Source organism: Trachurus trachurus (genome assembly GCF_905171665.1).
Source record: "Trachurus trachurus genome assembly, chromosome: 6".
NCBI lineage: Eukaryota > Metazoa > Chordata > Actinopteri > Carangiformes > Carangidae > Trachurus > Trachurus trachurus.
The window spans coordinates 2,786,034-2,805,302 of NC_139897.1; the positions used below are offsets into that span (position 1 = coordinate 2,786,034).

The following is a 19,269-nucleotide window of genomic DNA, read 5'->3' on the forward strand; positions in this document are numbered from 1 at the left end:
GCCCTTTGCTACAGTACATAGCCCAAAGCACACGCTCAATCCATCTGATGAACTGTAACTGTCATGCTGCTGTGGCCTTTTTAATGTCTGTCTGACATAATAATTAATGAGACCTGCATGTGACAACACATTCATACAAAAAAAGAAAACTTTTGTAGGTCACATGAATACAACCACTATCTATCTATCTATCTATCTATCTATCTATCTATCTATCTATCTATCTATCTATCTATCTATCTATCTATCTATCTATCTATCTATCTATCTATCTATCTATCTATCTATCTATCTATCTCTTTGCAGGTTAGATAAAGTGTATTTTGAGTGTGTTTGCCAGTGTGTGTCTGTACTCACAGTGAACAGCGAGCTGGACAGAAGCGTTGGTCATGCCCACCACGTTGGTGGCGGTGCAGGTCAGCAGGAAGTTGTTGTCGTCTCTACTCACATTGACGAGAGTGATCTTGATGGAATGAACGGTGTTGTTCTCATAGACTTTGGCCTGAGAGGAGAGGAGTTAGTTAGTTAAATGAGAATACTTTAAAAATAAATAAATACAAACACTGTACACAGCCTGTAGTTAGCAGCATATCATTTAAATTCATTAGATGAGCTCTTGCAGTGTTACATCTTTTTAAATATGTGATAGAAACAAACTATGTAGAGATCAGACCGAGACCACACAGGATAATGTGTGGGGTGAGGACAGGAGGACCATGGAAGGGTCGTGGCTAGATGGCGTACTGTACATGAGCTGCAGGAAGTGACGTAGAATCTTAACAAAACTAGTCGAGAACTCCCGACTGGTTAAGTTTAGAAAAAGTAAGTGAAGCCATTGGTTGGGTTTAGGCACAGATAAGTAAAGATTGCATGTTTTCTAGGATGTCACTTAGTTCCTGCAGCTCATGTACGCCACCTAGCAACAACCCCATGAAAGCTGTAGCCATTAGGGATGCACATGATTAACCGTTTAACCATTAAAGCAGATATCAGTGGAATGTTTTTGTTAATATAAGTCCTAAATAGTCCTATTTTCCGTCAGCAATCACTTACATGAAGTATTTCAGCCTAAACACGAGTCTCTCCGTCACTCTGCTCTGCTGTAACCCGAGGAGAAAATTTTCCTTGTGGGATACAAGTGTTATCCAATGAGGAGAGAGAACGGCATGAAGGGCTGTGTGTGCAGCCAAGGGATGCGCGTGAATGTGGTGACGTAGCACGAGGACCAATTGATGCCTGACAAGGGCGGGGGCTGCTAACTCATGGTGCGTTCAAAGAAACTCGTACTTTGTGTTTTTCCTTCCTGTGAAGTCATACCAGTTCGATCTGGTACGAGTTCACGGGTCGGAAGTTACGAGTGGCCGTTATAGGGAACTTTCACAGACAACAGGATGGTAAAAACACGAGCTACGGGTTACCTGGAACGCTACCAAGTCGTAGTTGTGACTTGAAGCTGTAACTTACGGTTTCAAAAGCCTGCCTTGAACGCAGCATTAGCCGAAACGGCCGTGAAGCTGATATCTGCTTTAACCGATAACAAGAACTTTGACCGATTAATACTATCGGTTATGTTTTTATTATTATTAGCTCCTTATGTCGTCAACTCATGGGGGCGTGTCGCCACGTGCAGAGGTCAAGTGCCTTCAGTCATATTTCGCAGCAAAAAGTTACACAGGAGGACTGACGTATGTGCAGCAGCCTCCGTGAAGGAAGGTCAGACAATAAATGTAGCTACATGGACATTAATGTGCATCACCTGTAACTACAGCGCTGAAGAAAAAAAAAAAAAAGAGGACGTCGCTGTTCTCCAGCCTGTTCACCTGCAGCTCTCCTACAGCTGTCAGAGGAGCTCTGCTGTCCCTCCCTCTTCAGTCTGGTGTTTGGCTGCACTTTGTATAAAAACAGTTCTACATTGGACGATCTGAGCACAATCAGCTGAGACAGAGCACAGTGGATGTGACATGTGGCGCTGATCAGCCGTCGCAGCGCACGTGTGTATTTAACGGCAAAAAAAAAAAAATTGGAGCGATCTTTTTTCTTTTTTTTTGGGCCGTGCGCTGCCAGCGTCTTAATCTTATCGTTTAACGGTTAATAATCGGTTAACGAGCGTCGGTTATTGGTCAGGAAAAAAATTCAAAATGTGCATCCAGTAGCCATAACTGCAGCAGGTTACTGTAAAATCCAACCTGTGGCTCTTCCATCCTCCATATCACTCCTTCTCTCTCTCTCTCTCTCTCTCTCTCTCTCTCTCTCTCTCTCTCTCTCTCTCTCTTTCTATCAGGATTAAGGCAAAAATAACTTAAAAAGACAAAAAGTGACGAGCCTGCTGGGACACGCTTGTTATTCAATGCTTTTAACTTCAAAAGTCACACTTGGGCACAGAACACTTTAATCACCATTTAGTGTCCCTAGAAACTTTTCCTTTGTATTATGTGTATTTACTAACTGATGGTTATCAAATTGGTGGATATATATTTTCAATATAAATCGCATTTGTGTATTTGCATGTTTTTTTGTATATTGAGCTCTCAGGGCCACTGTAGTTTGGGCTTAGTAGAGGATATGAAGTAGATGCAACATCAGGTGAATTTGCTAAAGTTTGGTTAAGGAGGTGGTCCACTTAGGGTGTGTGTGTGTGTGTGTCCTGCCTACCTCTTGTGCATTGATGGAGTGTAAGCCGTTGACTGGCCAGTCCACCTCAGGTAACGGGGATCCAGAGCCGTTGCAGATGGCGGTCACTCGGTCTCCCTCCACCACTGTGAGGTTGCTGTGGCTCACACTGATTTCAGGTAAATCTGAGACAAAGACGACACAAGAAAAAAAGTTATCTCACCATGAGATGGGACGGTTTCTAACATCCAAACACCAGCAGAAAACAGTCAAGTTCATCATCTGAAAGACACAAATCAACTCAGAAAATAATGGAATTTAAATATCATTGTAAAATAGACAGAAAAACATTTAAAAAAATACATCAATCAACAATTCTATAAGGAAACAAAAGTTCAGTCCAGTTCTACCACAATAAAATGGGAAAATGATTTCCTCTTGGATGTGGCCATATCACACTTGATCAAGGAAGGAGCTTCGTCAACGACAAACTTGACTGATCAAAGACAAACTTCACTGTCTGAGTCACCAAGAACAGTTTCATTAAAAATCACATTTGGTTAAGTGAGTGTAGTCCACAGCTGAGGCTGATCACCTTGTCAGTAGAGCGTAGTGTAGTGTATGTAGTGTATGTGTGTGTGTGTGTGTGTGTGTGTGTGTGTGTGTGTGTGTGTGTGTGTGTGTGTGTGTGTGTGTGTGTGTGTGTGTGTGTGTGTGTGTGTGTGTGTTAAAATTTCACACCGGACTTACCACAGCTGCTGATGTTCATATCGTGCAGCATAATCTTCTCGTAGTCGTCAGCACAGTACAACTCTTGGCTGCTTAGACCCGCCTCTCCTCTCTGTTGCCATAGCTGCAGCCAGCGGATCTCGCAGCCACAAGCAAACACCACCTCCTCTAAATGACTGGAGAGAAAGAACAGACAGACACTTCCATGTCAATATATCACAACAATTACCTTCAAAGCACCTGTCGTAAAGGACGGATAGTAGGTCAGTCCTGTAGGTTACTATAGATATCCACTGACAGCTGGATCATCAGCTGGGCCCCATTAGAACCCTAAAACCACATCTGAACCTCTAACAATCCCCTCCCACACACACGCACACACACAAATCCTGGAATCCATGGCAGGTCACAGATTGGTGATTATGTAAGAGTGAAACCCAGGGGGCATCTTTCTGAGAAAGTGTGTTTTATTCATGTTTTATTCTGGTGAGAGATGAATATTGATCAAAGTTTCTCTTCAGTCAAGCTCACAGCATTTTGGACACTGTTGACACCAATGTCTAATGGTCACAGGCTGGTAGTTGTGTGTTTTTGGCCACATTTTATGTACAGTCTGGGAGGGAATCATACTCATACTGAGGTGTTAGCGCCGCCATCTCACAATGAGCAGATTTAGATCCTGAACTGTCACAGTCACATAGGGTTGTAGGCTAGTGTTAAAGCAGAAGTAAGCAGAATATTTGTGTTAATATAAGTCTTAAATAGTTCTATCTTCCGACAGCAATCACTTATATAGAGTGTTTGGTCTGAAACACGGGTCTGTCAGTCACTCTGCTCTGCTCTGAGCCGAGGAGAAAACTTCTTGTATACTTCCTTGTATCCTACAACCTTTATCCAATGAGGAGAGAGAACGGCATAAAGGGGCGGTCCTCTCTGTGTGTGCAGCCAAGGGATGCGCGTGAATGTGGTGACGTAGGGACGAGGACCAATAGATCCATGACGAGGGCGGGGACTGCTAACTCCATCGGCTGACAAGAAGTTAGCCAAAATGACCGGATCGCTTACTTCTGCTTTAAAAGGATAGTTCAACATTTTGGTTTTGGCAAATCCGCCCATTGCTATTATCCCTATAGTCAGGAGTAGGTTCATTACCTTTAATTATCGGTGCATGTTGTTTTGAGATCAGCGGGGCAGAGTTGGGGCAACTGCTCAGTGAACTGTACATTGTCCCCTGTCCCTCATCAAACTCATCAAATACACAATCTAACAACTCCAAAACGCTCTTGTGGAGATATTATGACCTGCACATTCACCACGCTATGAAATGATAATCTAACATTACAAGACTACATTCCAGACACGGCTGCTGGGCGGAGTGATCTCAAAAGCGCAAGTATTTGCTTCATGTGTCGTAATGTTACATAATACATGATTATTTCATAGCGTGGCAAATGTGCAGGTCACAACTTGTCCACGAGAGCGTTTTGGAGTTGTCGGATTGCGTATTGATGAGTTTTGAGGGACAGGGAACCGTTCACCTCCATTGTGTTCACTGAGCAGAGGCGTCTCTGCCCTGCAGATCTCAAAACAACATGCACTGACAATTAAAACTAATAAACCTACTCCTATGACTTTAGGGATTATGGCAATATGGGAATTTGCCAAAAATGTTGAACTATCCCTTTAAATGGTCCTGCATGGAGATAAAAATGGAACAATGGAGAAAGTGTTCCAGATATGAAGCTTTAAATCCAGCTGAGTTGAAGAGGCTCAGCTAAAGACTAGAAGACTAATAAGATATAACGTTGACTTCCTGGCTAACAAATGTGATAAACTGGAGCCGTTAAAGGGAGAGTTCACCCAAAATTAAAATTTCACTCATTATCTACTCACCCTCATGTTGACTAAGAGCTGTGAGAATTTTCAGAGTCCTCCGTTCCTTCTCTGAGTTACAGGGGGGTCCGCGCAGCAGTATTTGTCCATATAATGGTTGTCAATGGATACCAACTTTCTTCGTCCAAAAAGACACACCAAAAAACATCCAAATACCTCCATACTGCTCGTCTATAATGTCCCTCTTGTATTGAAGCCCCGACATGAGAAACTGTTCCACCAGCGTGATTTGCACTGACACAGGAAGAGCAGTGAACCGAGACACTGGGAGCTTCCGCTACAAACAAGCTTAAAATATAGACTTATTTCATTTTTTTCGGAACAATTTCTCATTTCGGGGCTTCAATACAAGAGGGACATTACAGACGAGCAGTATGGAGGTATTTGGATGTTTTTTGGTGTGTCTTTTTGGACGAAGAAAGTTGGTATCCATTGACAACCATTATATGGACAAATACTGCTGCCACCCCCCCCCCCCCCCCCCCCCCCCGTAACTCAGAGAAGGAACGGAGGACTCTGAAAATTCTCACAGCTCTTAGTTGACATGAGGGTGAGTAGATAATGAGAGAAATTTTCATTTTGGGTGAACTATCCCTTTAATACAGAAACAGTGAGTATAGTCAGTGTAGTCTGGTGTTTCACAGGGACCTGGACAGGCAGAGACAACACTCTGGACGGTTGTGTACAGACACCAGAGCAAGTGGAGAGAATAAAGATGGAGGACTAGTTCTGCTTGTGAACAACAGGTGGTGCAGCCGGTCATATGACAGTGAGGGAGAGGATCTGCTGTCAGGATGCAGAGCAGTCAGTCTCTGTACCAAGGGACTTCTCACATCGTCCTCATTGATGTTCACACTCAACCACAAGCTGAGTGTGACGTCAGCCATGAGGATGTTGTTGTTCAGACCAAGCACCCCGATGCATTCATTACATTATCTGTGGATTTAAACCATTTCACCTGACTGTAAAAGGTGAATAAGACATTTGATCTGTCATACACAGCTTTCCTTTGACCATGAAAACCCCAGCTTGAGAAAGGATTCCCAGAAACCTCTTTAGATTGCGTAAATACTGTTGTGGTGAATGAAACTACTAAGGTAAACCATGGTGTATTAGTGATACTCGAGCCTCAAGGTTTTTACTTCAATTTGTCACATACACACACACACACACACACACACACACACACACACACACACACACACACACACACACACACACACACACACGCACACACACACACATACACACACACACACACAGACAGAGCAGAGATGAAGTAGTTCTCTACCACCCTGCAGGTTTGCTGTGATGAATGCTGGCTATCTAGTGTGTGTTTGAGTGTTTGCTGAGGGGAAGGGGGCAAGAGTAATGAACATTTGTTGATCTGAACCCCAAGCTGATTGCACACACACGTACACACACGCACACACACAGTCCCCTGCTTATACCTAACCTAGAGATCAATAGGTACATTATTACAGTCACAGGTTTGATAAATGGAGCAAACTGGATTCCTCCGAAGAAAAAGCCTCAGGACCAAAACACAGTCTGAATTACCCTGAAAAAAAACAACCAAAAAACACTGATACAGAAGCAAATAAACAAAAGGTCTCCTCCACTACACTTTAATTTCCTTATACAGAGGGAAAATTGTTTTCTCTAGTCAACCTTTTGCAGAAAATATGAAAAAAAAGGATAAAATGTGTGATCCATTTACAGATATGTCTTGTACTGTGAGAGCAGCTGAACAAGCTCCACCCAGGAGCAGAAGAAGCTATTTTACTTTCTCTCACTTTGTCGGATGCACATGAGTCATGAGCGTGCACCCACCACTTTATTATATCTGTGTGGGCACCGAGGATACCACGTGTGTATATGAGCCGGAAAATAAACACGGACATTGACTGACAACGGCTCAGCGTCCGTGGTGTCTGTGAGCTGAGGTCCGTCTCCATCTGAGGCCTTAGAGCAATGAGTCACTCTCAGGTATAAAGGGAGCAAGGCCGGTCTGAGAGCAATTCTTGGTAACCAGTCAAAATCTATGTGGGTGAATGTGAATGAGCTGCAGCAGGGGCAGTGTTTGATTGCCCCCTTAGCCCAGAGACACTGACAAACAAATAACAAGAACATGGAATAGCTGAAAAACAACAGTCAGCATTGATCTGTGTGGTCTCCTGACGCCGGGCAGTTTGAGCAGGATAGAGAATCAACTGATGATGATGTTGTTGCTCTTTGAGGGAGTGGGCGATGATGATCGGCTCAGTGTGACATGTGAGAATAAGAACAGTGGCCACACCTGCACCATCGATTCCCTGCACACTTTAGGCCTTGTCCACACGGAAACTGAGCTGCACAGACGACATTCTTTCAAGACATGTCTGTGTAAACATGAAGACAACTCAAAACGCTGCCTGGTGTACATATGTCACGTTCAAACGGTGGGCATATGACATCATCGTTAAAGGTACATTGTGTAAGAATTACTCTCATCTAGCGTTGTGGTTGTATATCACAAGCAACTCAGTCGTATTTTCATGCTGCATTCACGTGAAATTGGGCAGACGGCAGACGGACGACAGCCGCTGCACGTAACGGCATAAACAAGCCTCTATGTAAACAAGTGGTCCGTCAGCACGAGGCAAAACAATACACGTGACAATATGTTGTCATGGCGATGTGGTATTGTTTACCTGACCCACGTTTTACCGGCTTTCTCTGGACTTCTGTGACTAAAATGACATCTGGTTTGTTAGCGACGGCCGTCTGCCCGACTGCAGGTGAATGCAGCATCAGTGTAACGCTCCATTCCTCCTCACTGCGTTACCACGGTGACTTTTCACAGACGCCACCTGGACCTGAGCCGACAGCTCCGGTGTCTCCGCTGAGTTTCCGTGGTTTCCTACCGTCACGCTGCCACTGAACGTAAAAACATGGAGACACCACATGGCAGCAGCACCGAGCTTACCCGCTCCATGGAGATATGAATGATATGAACGGCTCATTCAGAGCTGAAAGGAACACTTCACTTTGTTGATGGGGGTAATTATTGATGAATGAAAAACGTACTTTTGAACAAAATAATCAATTTTCCGGAATAGATAACAGGAGAAGTTACACAATGTCCCTTTAAGATCAGTTTTGGTTGTCTACATGAAAAAGCTGGGGTGTTGTTTTGAGATTTTCCCACCCCGGGAACCGTTTCCAAAAAATACAGTCTCCCAAAACGGTGCTTCCATGCTGACGAAACACTGGGACTACAAAAAAAAAAAAAAAAAAAAAACCTGTATCAATGTGGACGCCCCCTAATTTTCTTATCTTCACTGATGATTGTGTTCACATACTCACACAGCTCAAAATGAATGACTTCTGGTTATTTCATCCATTTAGAAACATCTATCAGCACATGATTATCCAAACCAGAACAACTAATAACCAGAATTGAACTGCCTACTGTAAGTGTAGCTCTATCTGCTAAATTAGATTCAAATAATAAAACAGCGGCAAACAGCCATTTCCTTATTGACCTGGAATGGGTGTGTACATGTGTGTGTGTTGTGTATTTATTACTGTAATTTTTCTGTTTTTTCATATTCAGTCACAGCACAGCAAACGTTGTTGTACTTATTGTGCAATGGCAATAACGTTTATTCTATTCTATTCTACTGGTTGTGGTTAGATTGTTGTATCTTTTGCTCTCTTGCTCACTAAGTAACTGCAATGTCGATTGTTTACAGAACCTTTAATCATGTGTGTAATAGTATTTTTTGTTGTTGTTGTTTTTTCTTATCTCAACATGAACACGTTTAATTGACTGATTACAATTTATGCAGAAAATAATTAATTGTATTGAAGTGCAGGGTTGCAGCCAGGGTAATTAAAGATGACTGCTCAGATCCCCACTAACCTATTAATATAGCCAAAGTATTGCCTTGAACACTGTGGAGTGTGTGTGTGTGTGTGTGTGTGTGTGTGTGTGTGTGTGTGTGTGTGTGTGTGTGTGTGTGTGTGCGCGCATTGTATTTGTATGGATATTCAGGGATTTCACTCTTACTGAAGATGGCTCTTTTTTTGTTGGAGAGCAGTCTGCCTGATAAAGGTGTAGGTCGGACCAAAATGTCTCAATAAGTTGTTTTCTGTTAGTCAGACAGTGAGCGGGATTCTTTGATTGCCACTTTGGATCCACTCATCCTGTTCCTACGCACCTGCCTCACACAATAGATGTGCGAAGTGTCTGTCTGTTTTGACACTGGTGATTCATTCCACAGTACACTTGCCTTTGTGTGGCACCCTTGTGCCAATTTAATTAAAGCCCTTTCATTAGAAGATTCTTTAAGGCCTCCGAATAATGTTGTTGCCCCTCAGGTTGATCCGAGTTTATCTGACAACACGCAGCAAATGCAATCTTTGCTCCTCTGGCACGAACTAAATTAACTCCCTCATCTACCTGGCCAGGGGAGTGGGATGTAAATGAGTTGTTGCACTTTGTAGAGGAGATAACCTCTCGCTCATTAACACCGCACAGATAACATCTCACTGTGGACGGACAGACACAGATGAGTACATGTGACAGTGGAGAGTGGTGAACTCATTTCATGTTTATTTCAACTTTTCAGCTAATCTATGGTTCTTGCTGTTGTCATGTGGCAGTGCGTAAGTGTCCAACAACCCTCTTTCTAACATTCATACTGTCTCTCAGTCACAGCGAAGCGCAGGACTGTTGGAGGCTGAATACGTCTTTGATGACAGGAAGAGATGCTGCAGGCTGCAGAGTGTCATTATTATCTGACCTTTAATGTGGACGTTTGTCATGAGGTTTTCACCTGCACAGCAGCAGACCACTTCAGGACCACATGCTGATGCACAACATGAATCTGCTGCTCCGAGGGTTTTTAGTCCAGTCATTTTAAGCCAAAATGGGGGTCAACCTTGAACAAATTGCAACAGAAGCAAACATCTGATTTTATATCCTGGAGTTTGCATGTTCTCCTATTGGGACTGGTTTCAAAATTGGAATTTTGTTTTTAGATTATTATTATAACATTTTTACCTGGTTTTCCGAGATAATTTCCTTCCCATGTAGCTTAATGTGAACTTGCCTGCCTACATACCAGCTGTTCTTGTTTTGTATCATTCATCAGTCAGACGCAGCAACTTCATTCAAACTGTAGATAATCTGAACTCATGTCTCATAAACATCCCTCTGTCAGCTGTACTTTATGTGTTGGACCTGACTAGGGCCCGACCGATATGGATTTTTTGGGGCCGATGCCGATTACGATTATTAGGGGGAAAAAAACCCGATAACCGATTAATCGGCCGATTATTATTATTTTTTTAATTAAGTTTTAAAATTGTATTACTATAATAATATATCTATATATATTATATAATATATAAATTAGGGCTGCCTGGTCGACCAAAAAATCATTAGCCAACTAAAATTTCATTGGTCGATTGGTTGCATGAAAAAAAAAAAACATTTGAAGCCCTGTCTTGTCAAAATGAAGTCAAAATCAATATGGGCTTTTATTTTGAAGGGCCAAATACAGGAAGTCATGACACGTGATACTTATTTGTTGTTGTTTTTTTTTACACGGCACGGCGTCTCTCTCTCTCTCTCTCTCTCTTTTCAATCAAAAGCGATCAGCGGTTGCTGCCGTGCCCGGCACCGTGTCAAAGCGCTCACCGGCGGTCAGTCTCACAGCAGTGTCACGGAGCAGAGACATGATAGTCCTCGCTGCAGTCAGAGTCCCGCACCGCTCCATGCCGCGGACCCCACGCCGCGGACCCCCCGCCCCACCCGTCACACAGCCTCAGCTCAGTCACTCCCTCCCTCATCTACTGTGTTTATTGGTGATAAATGAGCATACTGCTGCCGTGCCGGTATATAGGCTAACGGTAAAACCCGACCCCGACCGGCTTGTTGAATCTCGGACCCAACACGGCCGGAGACGAGCATTAATTAATTAATTCACAACCCGACCGCGGTAAAAAAAAAAAAAAAAAAGGGAAACAGAAAGCCAGTGGCAACACTGGTTTTGAGACAGATCAGTCACTCTGCTGTGTGCTGTGACTGAGGTGGTAGTGGATGGAGTTTGTCATGAGGTCGGCGCCGGTGCGGGGGAATCTTTTCAAAGTAAAACCAAGTTTTATTCCCTGCATTTTATTCCTGAAAATATCGGCGACAATCGCCGAGTTTTGGCCGATTACCGATTAGTTTCAAACGGGCTATAATCGGCCGATTTAATCGGCTCGCCGATAAATCGGTCGGGCCCTAGACCTGATGGATTCATTCCTTGTTTGCCATGTTTTTCCTTTGTTTTTCTCCTTCTGTGTTAAATGCAGATCAAAGTGGACTGGAGCAATGAGAGAATTACACTGCTGTTGCTAAGTTGCCCGTTGCCGCAGCAACCACTCGTCCACTCTCATAATGTAATGGAAACACAAATCAGTGTTACCACGTGCTGGACAGAAAATCTTTTCTCTGTGTTTGTCTTTTTCCCTGCAGCGATCCACCTGTTCTTGCTGCAGGAGGATCAGATGTAGGGGGTCTAACCCCCAGGCTACACCTACGTGTGTGTGTGTGTGTGTGTGTGTGTGTGTGTGTGTGTGTGTGTGTGTGTGTGTGTGTGTGTGTGTGTGTGTGTGTGTGTGTGTGTGTGTGTTTGTTCACAGACTGCTGCTGCATCATTTGACTTTTTTTGCCATTTGCCAGGACTCTGGCAGTGAATCCTCAAAGCCCAAATGCATTTGTTGTAGATGCAAATGCTTCTGCTGGGAATGTATATCGTTTTCGTTTTGTGTCCGTATCAATGGTAACTGCAAAACTGTATAACTTTATTTGAAATGCCATACTGTATATATTTTCAGATGCCCCAACTACCTGAGCTAAGGAAAGGGTCTGTGAGTGTGTGAAAACAGCAACACTAAATACAAAGGCAACTATAGGCTACTGGGGAAATAAATCTGAGTTCTTATAACATGGCTAGACTTTGGCAGGCAAAGGTTCATCTAGTCACGCTCACACACACTGATATCCTTAGTCGACAGGTGGAAGACTAATATACTCAGAATACAAAGTGCGTATAGAAAAGAAGAACAATGACTTGTGCATATCAAGTTCCACAATGACCAGTTGATAACTACATGAGACATTTGGAGGTTACATTCCTGCCAACAGCTGATCTGTGTTGGCGCCGGCTCAGGTGTAACATCTCAGGCACCAGAGGGCAGACAGAGCTTCTGGTGATGGCTGAACAATTAGAGCAGCACCTGGTTTAGCTTCAGCTGTAATCTTAAATCTTGTCTTAAAATCTGAATCCTAAAACCAAATCTGGACCCAAAGAACCCCTTTGAAGGCCCTGTCCAGAGTAAGATAAAAGGCCCTGTCCCTCTAACCTTTCCAGGTCCAAGCAGTGTCTTCTGAGGGAGGAACTACTGGAGAGACATCTACTGATATGTTAAAGGGATAGTTCAACATTTTGGCAAATTGGCCCATTGCCATAATCCCTATAGTCATAGCAGTAGGTTCGTTACCTTTATTTGTCGGTGCAAGCTATTTTTAGAACGGCGGAGCAGAGCCGTGAGCTGCTCAGAGCTACGCTACGGAGGCTGATGGAATTTCTTGGTTTCCCTCATCAAACTCATCAAATACACATTCCAACAACTCCACAACGCTCTGGTGGACAAGTTGTGACCTGCACATTCACCACGCTATGACATAATAACGGAAGCAGAGTCTGCTTGCTGAAAAACTGTCCCTGAACGCAATGCGCATCAGCGGTTTTACATGAATTTACCTCTAAAACAGCTCCGTCTCGTAACGTTCCGTTATTATCTCATAGTGTGGTGAATGTGCAGCTCACAACTTGTCCACCAGAGCGTTGTGGAGTTGTTGGATTGTGTATTTGATGAGTTTGATGAGGGAAACCAAGAAATTCCATGAGCCTCCGTAGCGTAGCTCTGAGTAGCTCGCCACTCTGCTCCGCCGTTCTAAAAATAGCTTGCACCGACAATTAAAGGTAACGAACCTACTGCTATGACTATAGCGATTATGGCAATGGGCCAATTTGCCAAAATGTTGAACTATCCCTTTAACTGGCTATCAAAGCTCCACAGCCTGTGTTTCCTTTTCAGTGTCCTCCTACTACTGTATGTCGTACACTATCAAACTGTTTTCAGTGAAGCTTTGCCACTTGGTTTTGTGTTGGAAACCAACATCTCCTCTAAAAGCTCAAAGATACACGAGAGGACGGGAGGGAGAGGGCTGTTGCGGGTGTGATACTGAGCTATCTGACTTCACAGCATTGTGTACGTGTGTGTGTGTGTTTACTATGCGAGAGCTGCATCTTTGTACATGTAGGCTAAGTATCTGTGTCCATCTCTGCTCTGCAGAGGACAGATGTATTCTTCTCCTTCTCAGAGGAGATGTCCTGCTTCTAAAAGACTAATACACCCCCTCTGGTACTATGTATCTGGCACACACACACACACACACACACACCAACAAACACACAGATAATGAATTTGGCAAATCTGAATGAAACAACAAAATGTGCCAAATTATCTTCAGTGCAGTGCGTTATAATAGTGAATAATGGCTGTTGTGTAGTAACACAGCAGATAACAATAGATAAGTTGCACTTCTTCCTGGTTCCCTGATGATCAACCAGACTAACTAGCAGAGGTGGGAGAAAGTCCCTATGTTGCAAGTCCAAGTAGAGTCTCAAGTCTTTGCTCTCAAGTCCCAAGTCAAGTCCAAGTCCTAAGATTTTGTTTTGAGTCCCAAACAAATCGATTATAATTAATGATACATAAAGATCATGACCACGCCTCAATTGTTAAGTTGTTTATATTTTATTGTTAACTCTTTCACTGCCAAAGACGAGTTATCTCGTCTTAGCGAATCCAAGCGTAGTCTGCCAAAGACGAGATAACTCGTCTTAGCGTTTTTTTAATGGCAACGCCATGTTGAATGTCTTGCCCTACTCCTCTGTGAAGATCAGACTTGTATCATCAAAATAAAGTGCAGAAAAACACATTTGGATTGAGAGATATAAAAAATATGGCGTGTTTTTCCCCCCTCACGGAGCGGTGCGGGTGTCTGACTGCAGCGGCGCCGCTCCGTGACTCTGGCCGCCGGTGAGAGCTTCGGGGGCGGCGGCGGGGCTCATGGCGGCTCGGCAGCTCGTTGAAGCTCCGTGCAGCTCCGTGATACAACGCACACACGTTAGTAACAACAACCCCGTTGATCGCTCGTCGTTAGTCGTCAAGAGCGTTTGGAAAGTCGCCAGATTTTGCGAGAAATCACTCAGATAGCAGCTTGAAAATCCCCGATCTAGTGTGGATGAGGAGCGGACGGCGCCGGCGAACGTGACGAGAGGTAAAGATGGTGGGAGTGTCTGTTGTGAGCAGACTGTCTGTGGCTGTGAGTTCAGGGGGCGTCAGCCAGAGCTGTAGGCTGTGTGTAGATGTGTGTGTAGATGTGTGTGTGAGACAGAGAGAGTGAGTGAGACCGCTGCCTGCTGACCAGAGGAAGCTGGATCTGATCTAAAGCGCCGTGTTTCGGCTATAAAAACCTGTCGAACTGATCCGCGCACACGCGCACACACACACACACACACACACACAGACACACACGCACGCACACACACACGCACACGTACATGCACACGCACACGTCACGTACGCACACACACTAAAAAAAAGGAAAGAAAAAGTTGTAACTCAAAGAAAAGAAAGAAAAAAGGCTGCAGTAGTGTGTGTCAGTAGCTAAATGTTTTGTCTGTTGTCATCAAAAGTCATTTGTCAGTGTTGATTTAGTTGTTGTTTACAAGAGAACAACTGTACAGATGTTGAGGCATCACTAAAGCAAAATATAAAGGAGCAAATTGTACTGGTTCACCTGAAAATGACAGCCGACACAAAAACCTCTTTTTCTCAAGATTTTGGTGCCAAAATGGCATTTTGGGCTAAACTAACCTATATTCAACCGCAAATTTCACAAGACTGGAACAAGATAGAAACAAACAGTTTTTTTTGCTGGAAACTAGAGACCCTCATCTTTCCTTTGATGGGTTGAATGTGTATGTAGTAACAGTACATAATATATGGTGGGTCTACGGAAATCAGTCAAAAAGCTGGAAAAAGCCTGGCAAGCTGGAGGAAGCTGCTGTGAGAATGGCTGGCAGTCAAAGAGTTAATGTTCTGTCACTTATTCATCTGTTTATTTTTATCAATATTCTATTGCTTGGTCAATATAAGCACTGCCTTCTCATGCCAATAAAGCTATTTAAAATTGACGTACAGTAACACGCCAGAAATCTCGTGTGATCAAACGTGATCTGACGTAGCTACTCTGTTGATGCTAGCCATCAAAGATACTCTATTAAACCGTCTTTGGTAGCCATGGAGCCGTTAGCCACACTGGTTTGTTATGCTACGTGTGCTGCAGTCAACTGCTTCTTATTCAATTTCACGTCACATTCCGCGGAGCGGGTGACTCAGGATTGTCGGCTTCCCCCACACACATGCCGACTTTTGATCCAAACGGTCACAATTCTTGGGGCCAACAATCGTAAATATTGAACATGTTTAATATTTACGATTGTCGCCGCCGACCGTTGTACGAGTCGATTGTCAGGAGAATTTAAATCTTAAAACACCACACACTACAGGAGAATCTCATAAGATGATCTCAAGAGCCTAAGATAATCGGGCGTTTTTTGTCTTTGGTCCGAAGGGGGGAAATCGGGGCAAAATCAGCCAGATTATCTTTATGTGTGGTAGGCTTTAGTGTGTTGGCATTAATTATAGCCTACACAGCCAAGACAGATAACAGGAGTGGGTTCTATATAGAACGTCTCTGGCTGGCTGCTACAACATTGATGTGACACTTTTTTAAATATTTTAATATTTGTGCTTGCTGCATGTGACTTGACTTGAATTCAAGTCTTTGCTCTCAAGTCCAAGTAGAGTCTCAAGTCTTTGGCATCAAGTCCCAAGCGAGTCCAAGTCTTTTTTTGATTTGATCAAGCAAGTCTTAAGTCATCAAAATCGGGACTCGAGTCCAAGTCAAGTCTCAAGTCTCTAGTCCAAGTCCCCACCTCTGCTAACTAGTACTAGTACTGTAACTAATGACTACAGTATGTCAAAGTAAGTAACATGTCACAGACACATGTAAACAGACCCATCACCGTTACATTTATCTTCCATTAGGCTAAATGAACGGTTACACCAGACTGGAGCAGAGTACAGCAGCTGTCATGACTTCACAGAACATCAGTCAACAGTCTGAGTGATGCAAGCTTTTTCTCCTTTATGTTTCTCTCCTTGGCTTCAAAGACAAACACAGACCGGTGTGCTGTGGTGTGTGTGTGTGCCGGTGCCAGGACTTTCTCCTCATCAAAGAACAGTCGTCTTAAAGTTTAGAGGCTCCCGCTAAAACTAAAACACCTCTGACACATGAGATGAGTGAAATAAGCAGTTAAAATAGAAACCGATCAAGCATAACATTATGACCATAGACAGGTGAAGTGAATAAAGCCTCATCTGCACCTGTTAGTGGGATATATTAGGCAGCAAGTGAATATTCTCATTCATAATGTTTTGCCTGATGGGTGTAAATTACAAATAATCCATAAACACCATGATGACTGAGTGGTTCCACCTTGAACTGCATGAACCAATGGCAGTCTCATAAAACATATTCAGACGGCCAGGGTTTCATACATAAAAGATGCTGACTCTTTTTTTAAAATAACAGATATCACCATGAAACTTCCCAAATGTATCACTCACATTAAGACAAATATTTTTTGTATTACAAGTTTTGTCAAATTGTATGTTTAATTATGTAAATGAGACAATATATGATGAAATATGCGTTAATTTTCACACATTTCCAGAACAGAAATCTGAACAATGGATAAAGCTACTTTCAAAATTCCTGTTTTATTTTGTTGACATATTAGAGTCAGAAGTTTTTACAGAGGGGATTTTGGATATCTCTTTTTATCACTCTGTAAATGAGAAAATACTGTCACCAGCCCTAAAAAGTCAAATTTTGCCATGTTTTTAGGAATAAAATGTGGTATAAATCAGGCTTTGAATGATATATCAACAATCCCCTCTGTAAAAACCTTCAGAATATAGACAGGAATAAAACTGGAAGGTTTGGTGTCTGTAAGTGCTGCTGAAGTGGAGATTTCTAGCTCAGAGTCTGATGAAAAACTCATTTTGAGAACACAGCCGTTAAAGACTTGGACTGTAAAATTCCATAGATTGTTAATGTAAATCCTACTTTTACGATTGGTTGCGGATACGGAGGAGATTACTTTTTTTGGAGCCGACATCATTGTTCATGGGTCAGACAACAGACACAGCACAGTATGTCAGTAGCTTTTGGGATTTAGGAGACATTTACTGACGAAAGAGACAAAATTAAGTAAAACAACCTCCTTAATGTGGATTTTCTACTATTTATTTTGACTTTTCTGGAAGAATACATGTTAAGGAAGAAAAATAGCACAAAATCAGTGCGTACACAGTGCAAACTGTGTTTTTGCCTGTAGTGTCTGGCCTTTGTGTCTCTGGTTGTGGTCTCCACAGACTGTTCCTTGGAATCTGAGTCTCTAATGTTTCCTCCTCTAACCATCGTGATGCTCTCTGCTCTTTCACCTGGAGTCAGAAGGTGGTGGACGGAGCTCAAGGCCTGCTGCGGGTTTATCAATCAGGAAGTAATAGTAAAAGGTATTCATCATAGCAGAGGATTTTTACAGACTTTAAGATAGGAGAAGGGCTTCAAAAGAAAGCTGCGCTGTTATTTTACACAGGGAAAGTGGTCTTTACTCGATGAGCTCCGCCTCTTCTCCTGCTCAGCCCTGACCTCAGATCAGCCATCCACAATCCCTGGTGTATAATTATGATTCAGAAAACCTCTGTTAATACATCTGGCCTGTTAATGACATGTGACATAATATAAGCTCTTCACCAACGCCTCTCAACCCTCTGCTCTGTCTGATGATAATGACAAGTGTGTTTGTTGCACTCGGTGTGTACGCTATGGAAAAAAAAAAAGCAGCACAACAAAACACAAGGTTTTTCTTTAACCGCCCACAAACGGCTCAACACCGGCAGTACACCACGTTGTTCATTTCTATGAGTGCCACAGTGTGAACCATTCACCTCTGGTTACAACACTGACCCAGGATCTGAAGAATAACCAGACCAGTCCTCTTGTTGTAACATACATTTACACAAGTAAAAGTTAAAGGGATAGTTCACCCAAAATTGAAATTGCACTCATTATCTACTCACCCTCATGTGGACTAAGGGCTGGGAGAAGTTTCAGAGTCCTCCGTGGCTTCTCTGAGTTACAGGGGGTCTCGGCGTAGCAGTGCATGTCCATATAACGGTTGCAAATGGATACCAACTGTCTTCATAACAAAAAGACACACCAAAAAACATCCAAATACCTCCATGCTGCTCGTATGTAATATCCGTCTTGTATTGAAGCCCCGAAATGCGAAATTGTCCCGAAAAAAATGAAACAAGTCTATATTTCAAGCTTGTTTGTAGCGGAAGCTTCTCGATGCTCCTCTACCCTGTTCGTCCAATTTGGACGAATGAGGGTCCGTCCTCTTCCCAGTTTGTTCGACTACAAAACAAGCTTGAAATATAGACTTGTTTAATTTTTTTCGGGACAATTTCGGGGCTTCAATACAAGACAGACATTACATACGAGAGCATGGAGGTATTTGGATGTTTTTTGGTGTGTCTTTTTGTAACGAAGACAGTTGGTATCCATTTGCAACCGTTATATGGACATGCACTGCTACGCCGAGACCCCCTGTAACTCAGAGAAGCCACGGAGGACTCTGAAACTTCTCCCAGCCCTTAGTCGACATGAGGGTGAGTAGATACTGAGTAAAATTTCAATTTTGGGTGAACTATCCCTTTAAAAAAACACACACAATCACTGTTGAAGTGTCTAAGACAGAGGTTCCCACACTGATAGGAACGAATGACGGATGA

General features: G+C 43.1%; 1 protein-coding gene across 1 annotated transcript in view; it reads right to left on the minus strand.

Annotated features, from left to right (window-relative positions):
• LOC310987191 (NT-3 growth factor receptor-like) overlaps positions 1–19,269 on the minus strand; it is a gene marked incomplete at its 5' end in the record, with an annotated part of 185,121 nt that overhangs the window by 75,387 nt on the left and 90,465 nt on the right. Inside the window, 3 exons of the mRNA XM_083973384.1 lie at positions 358–502; positions 2,653–2,795; positions 3,361–3,515. Of these exons, the coding sequence (XP_083829510.1) occupies positions 358–502; positions 2,653–2,795; positions 3,361–3,515 (443 nt within the window). The remainder of the gene's footprint in view (positions 1–357; positions 503–2,652; positions 2,796–3,360; positions 3,516–19,269) is intronic.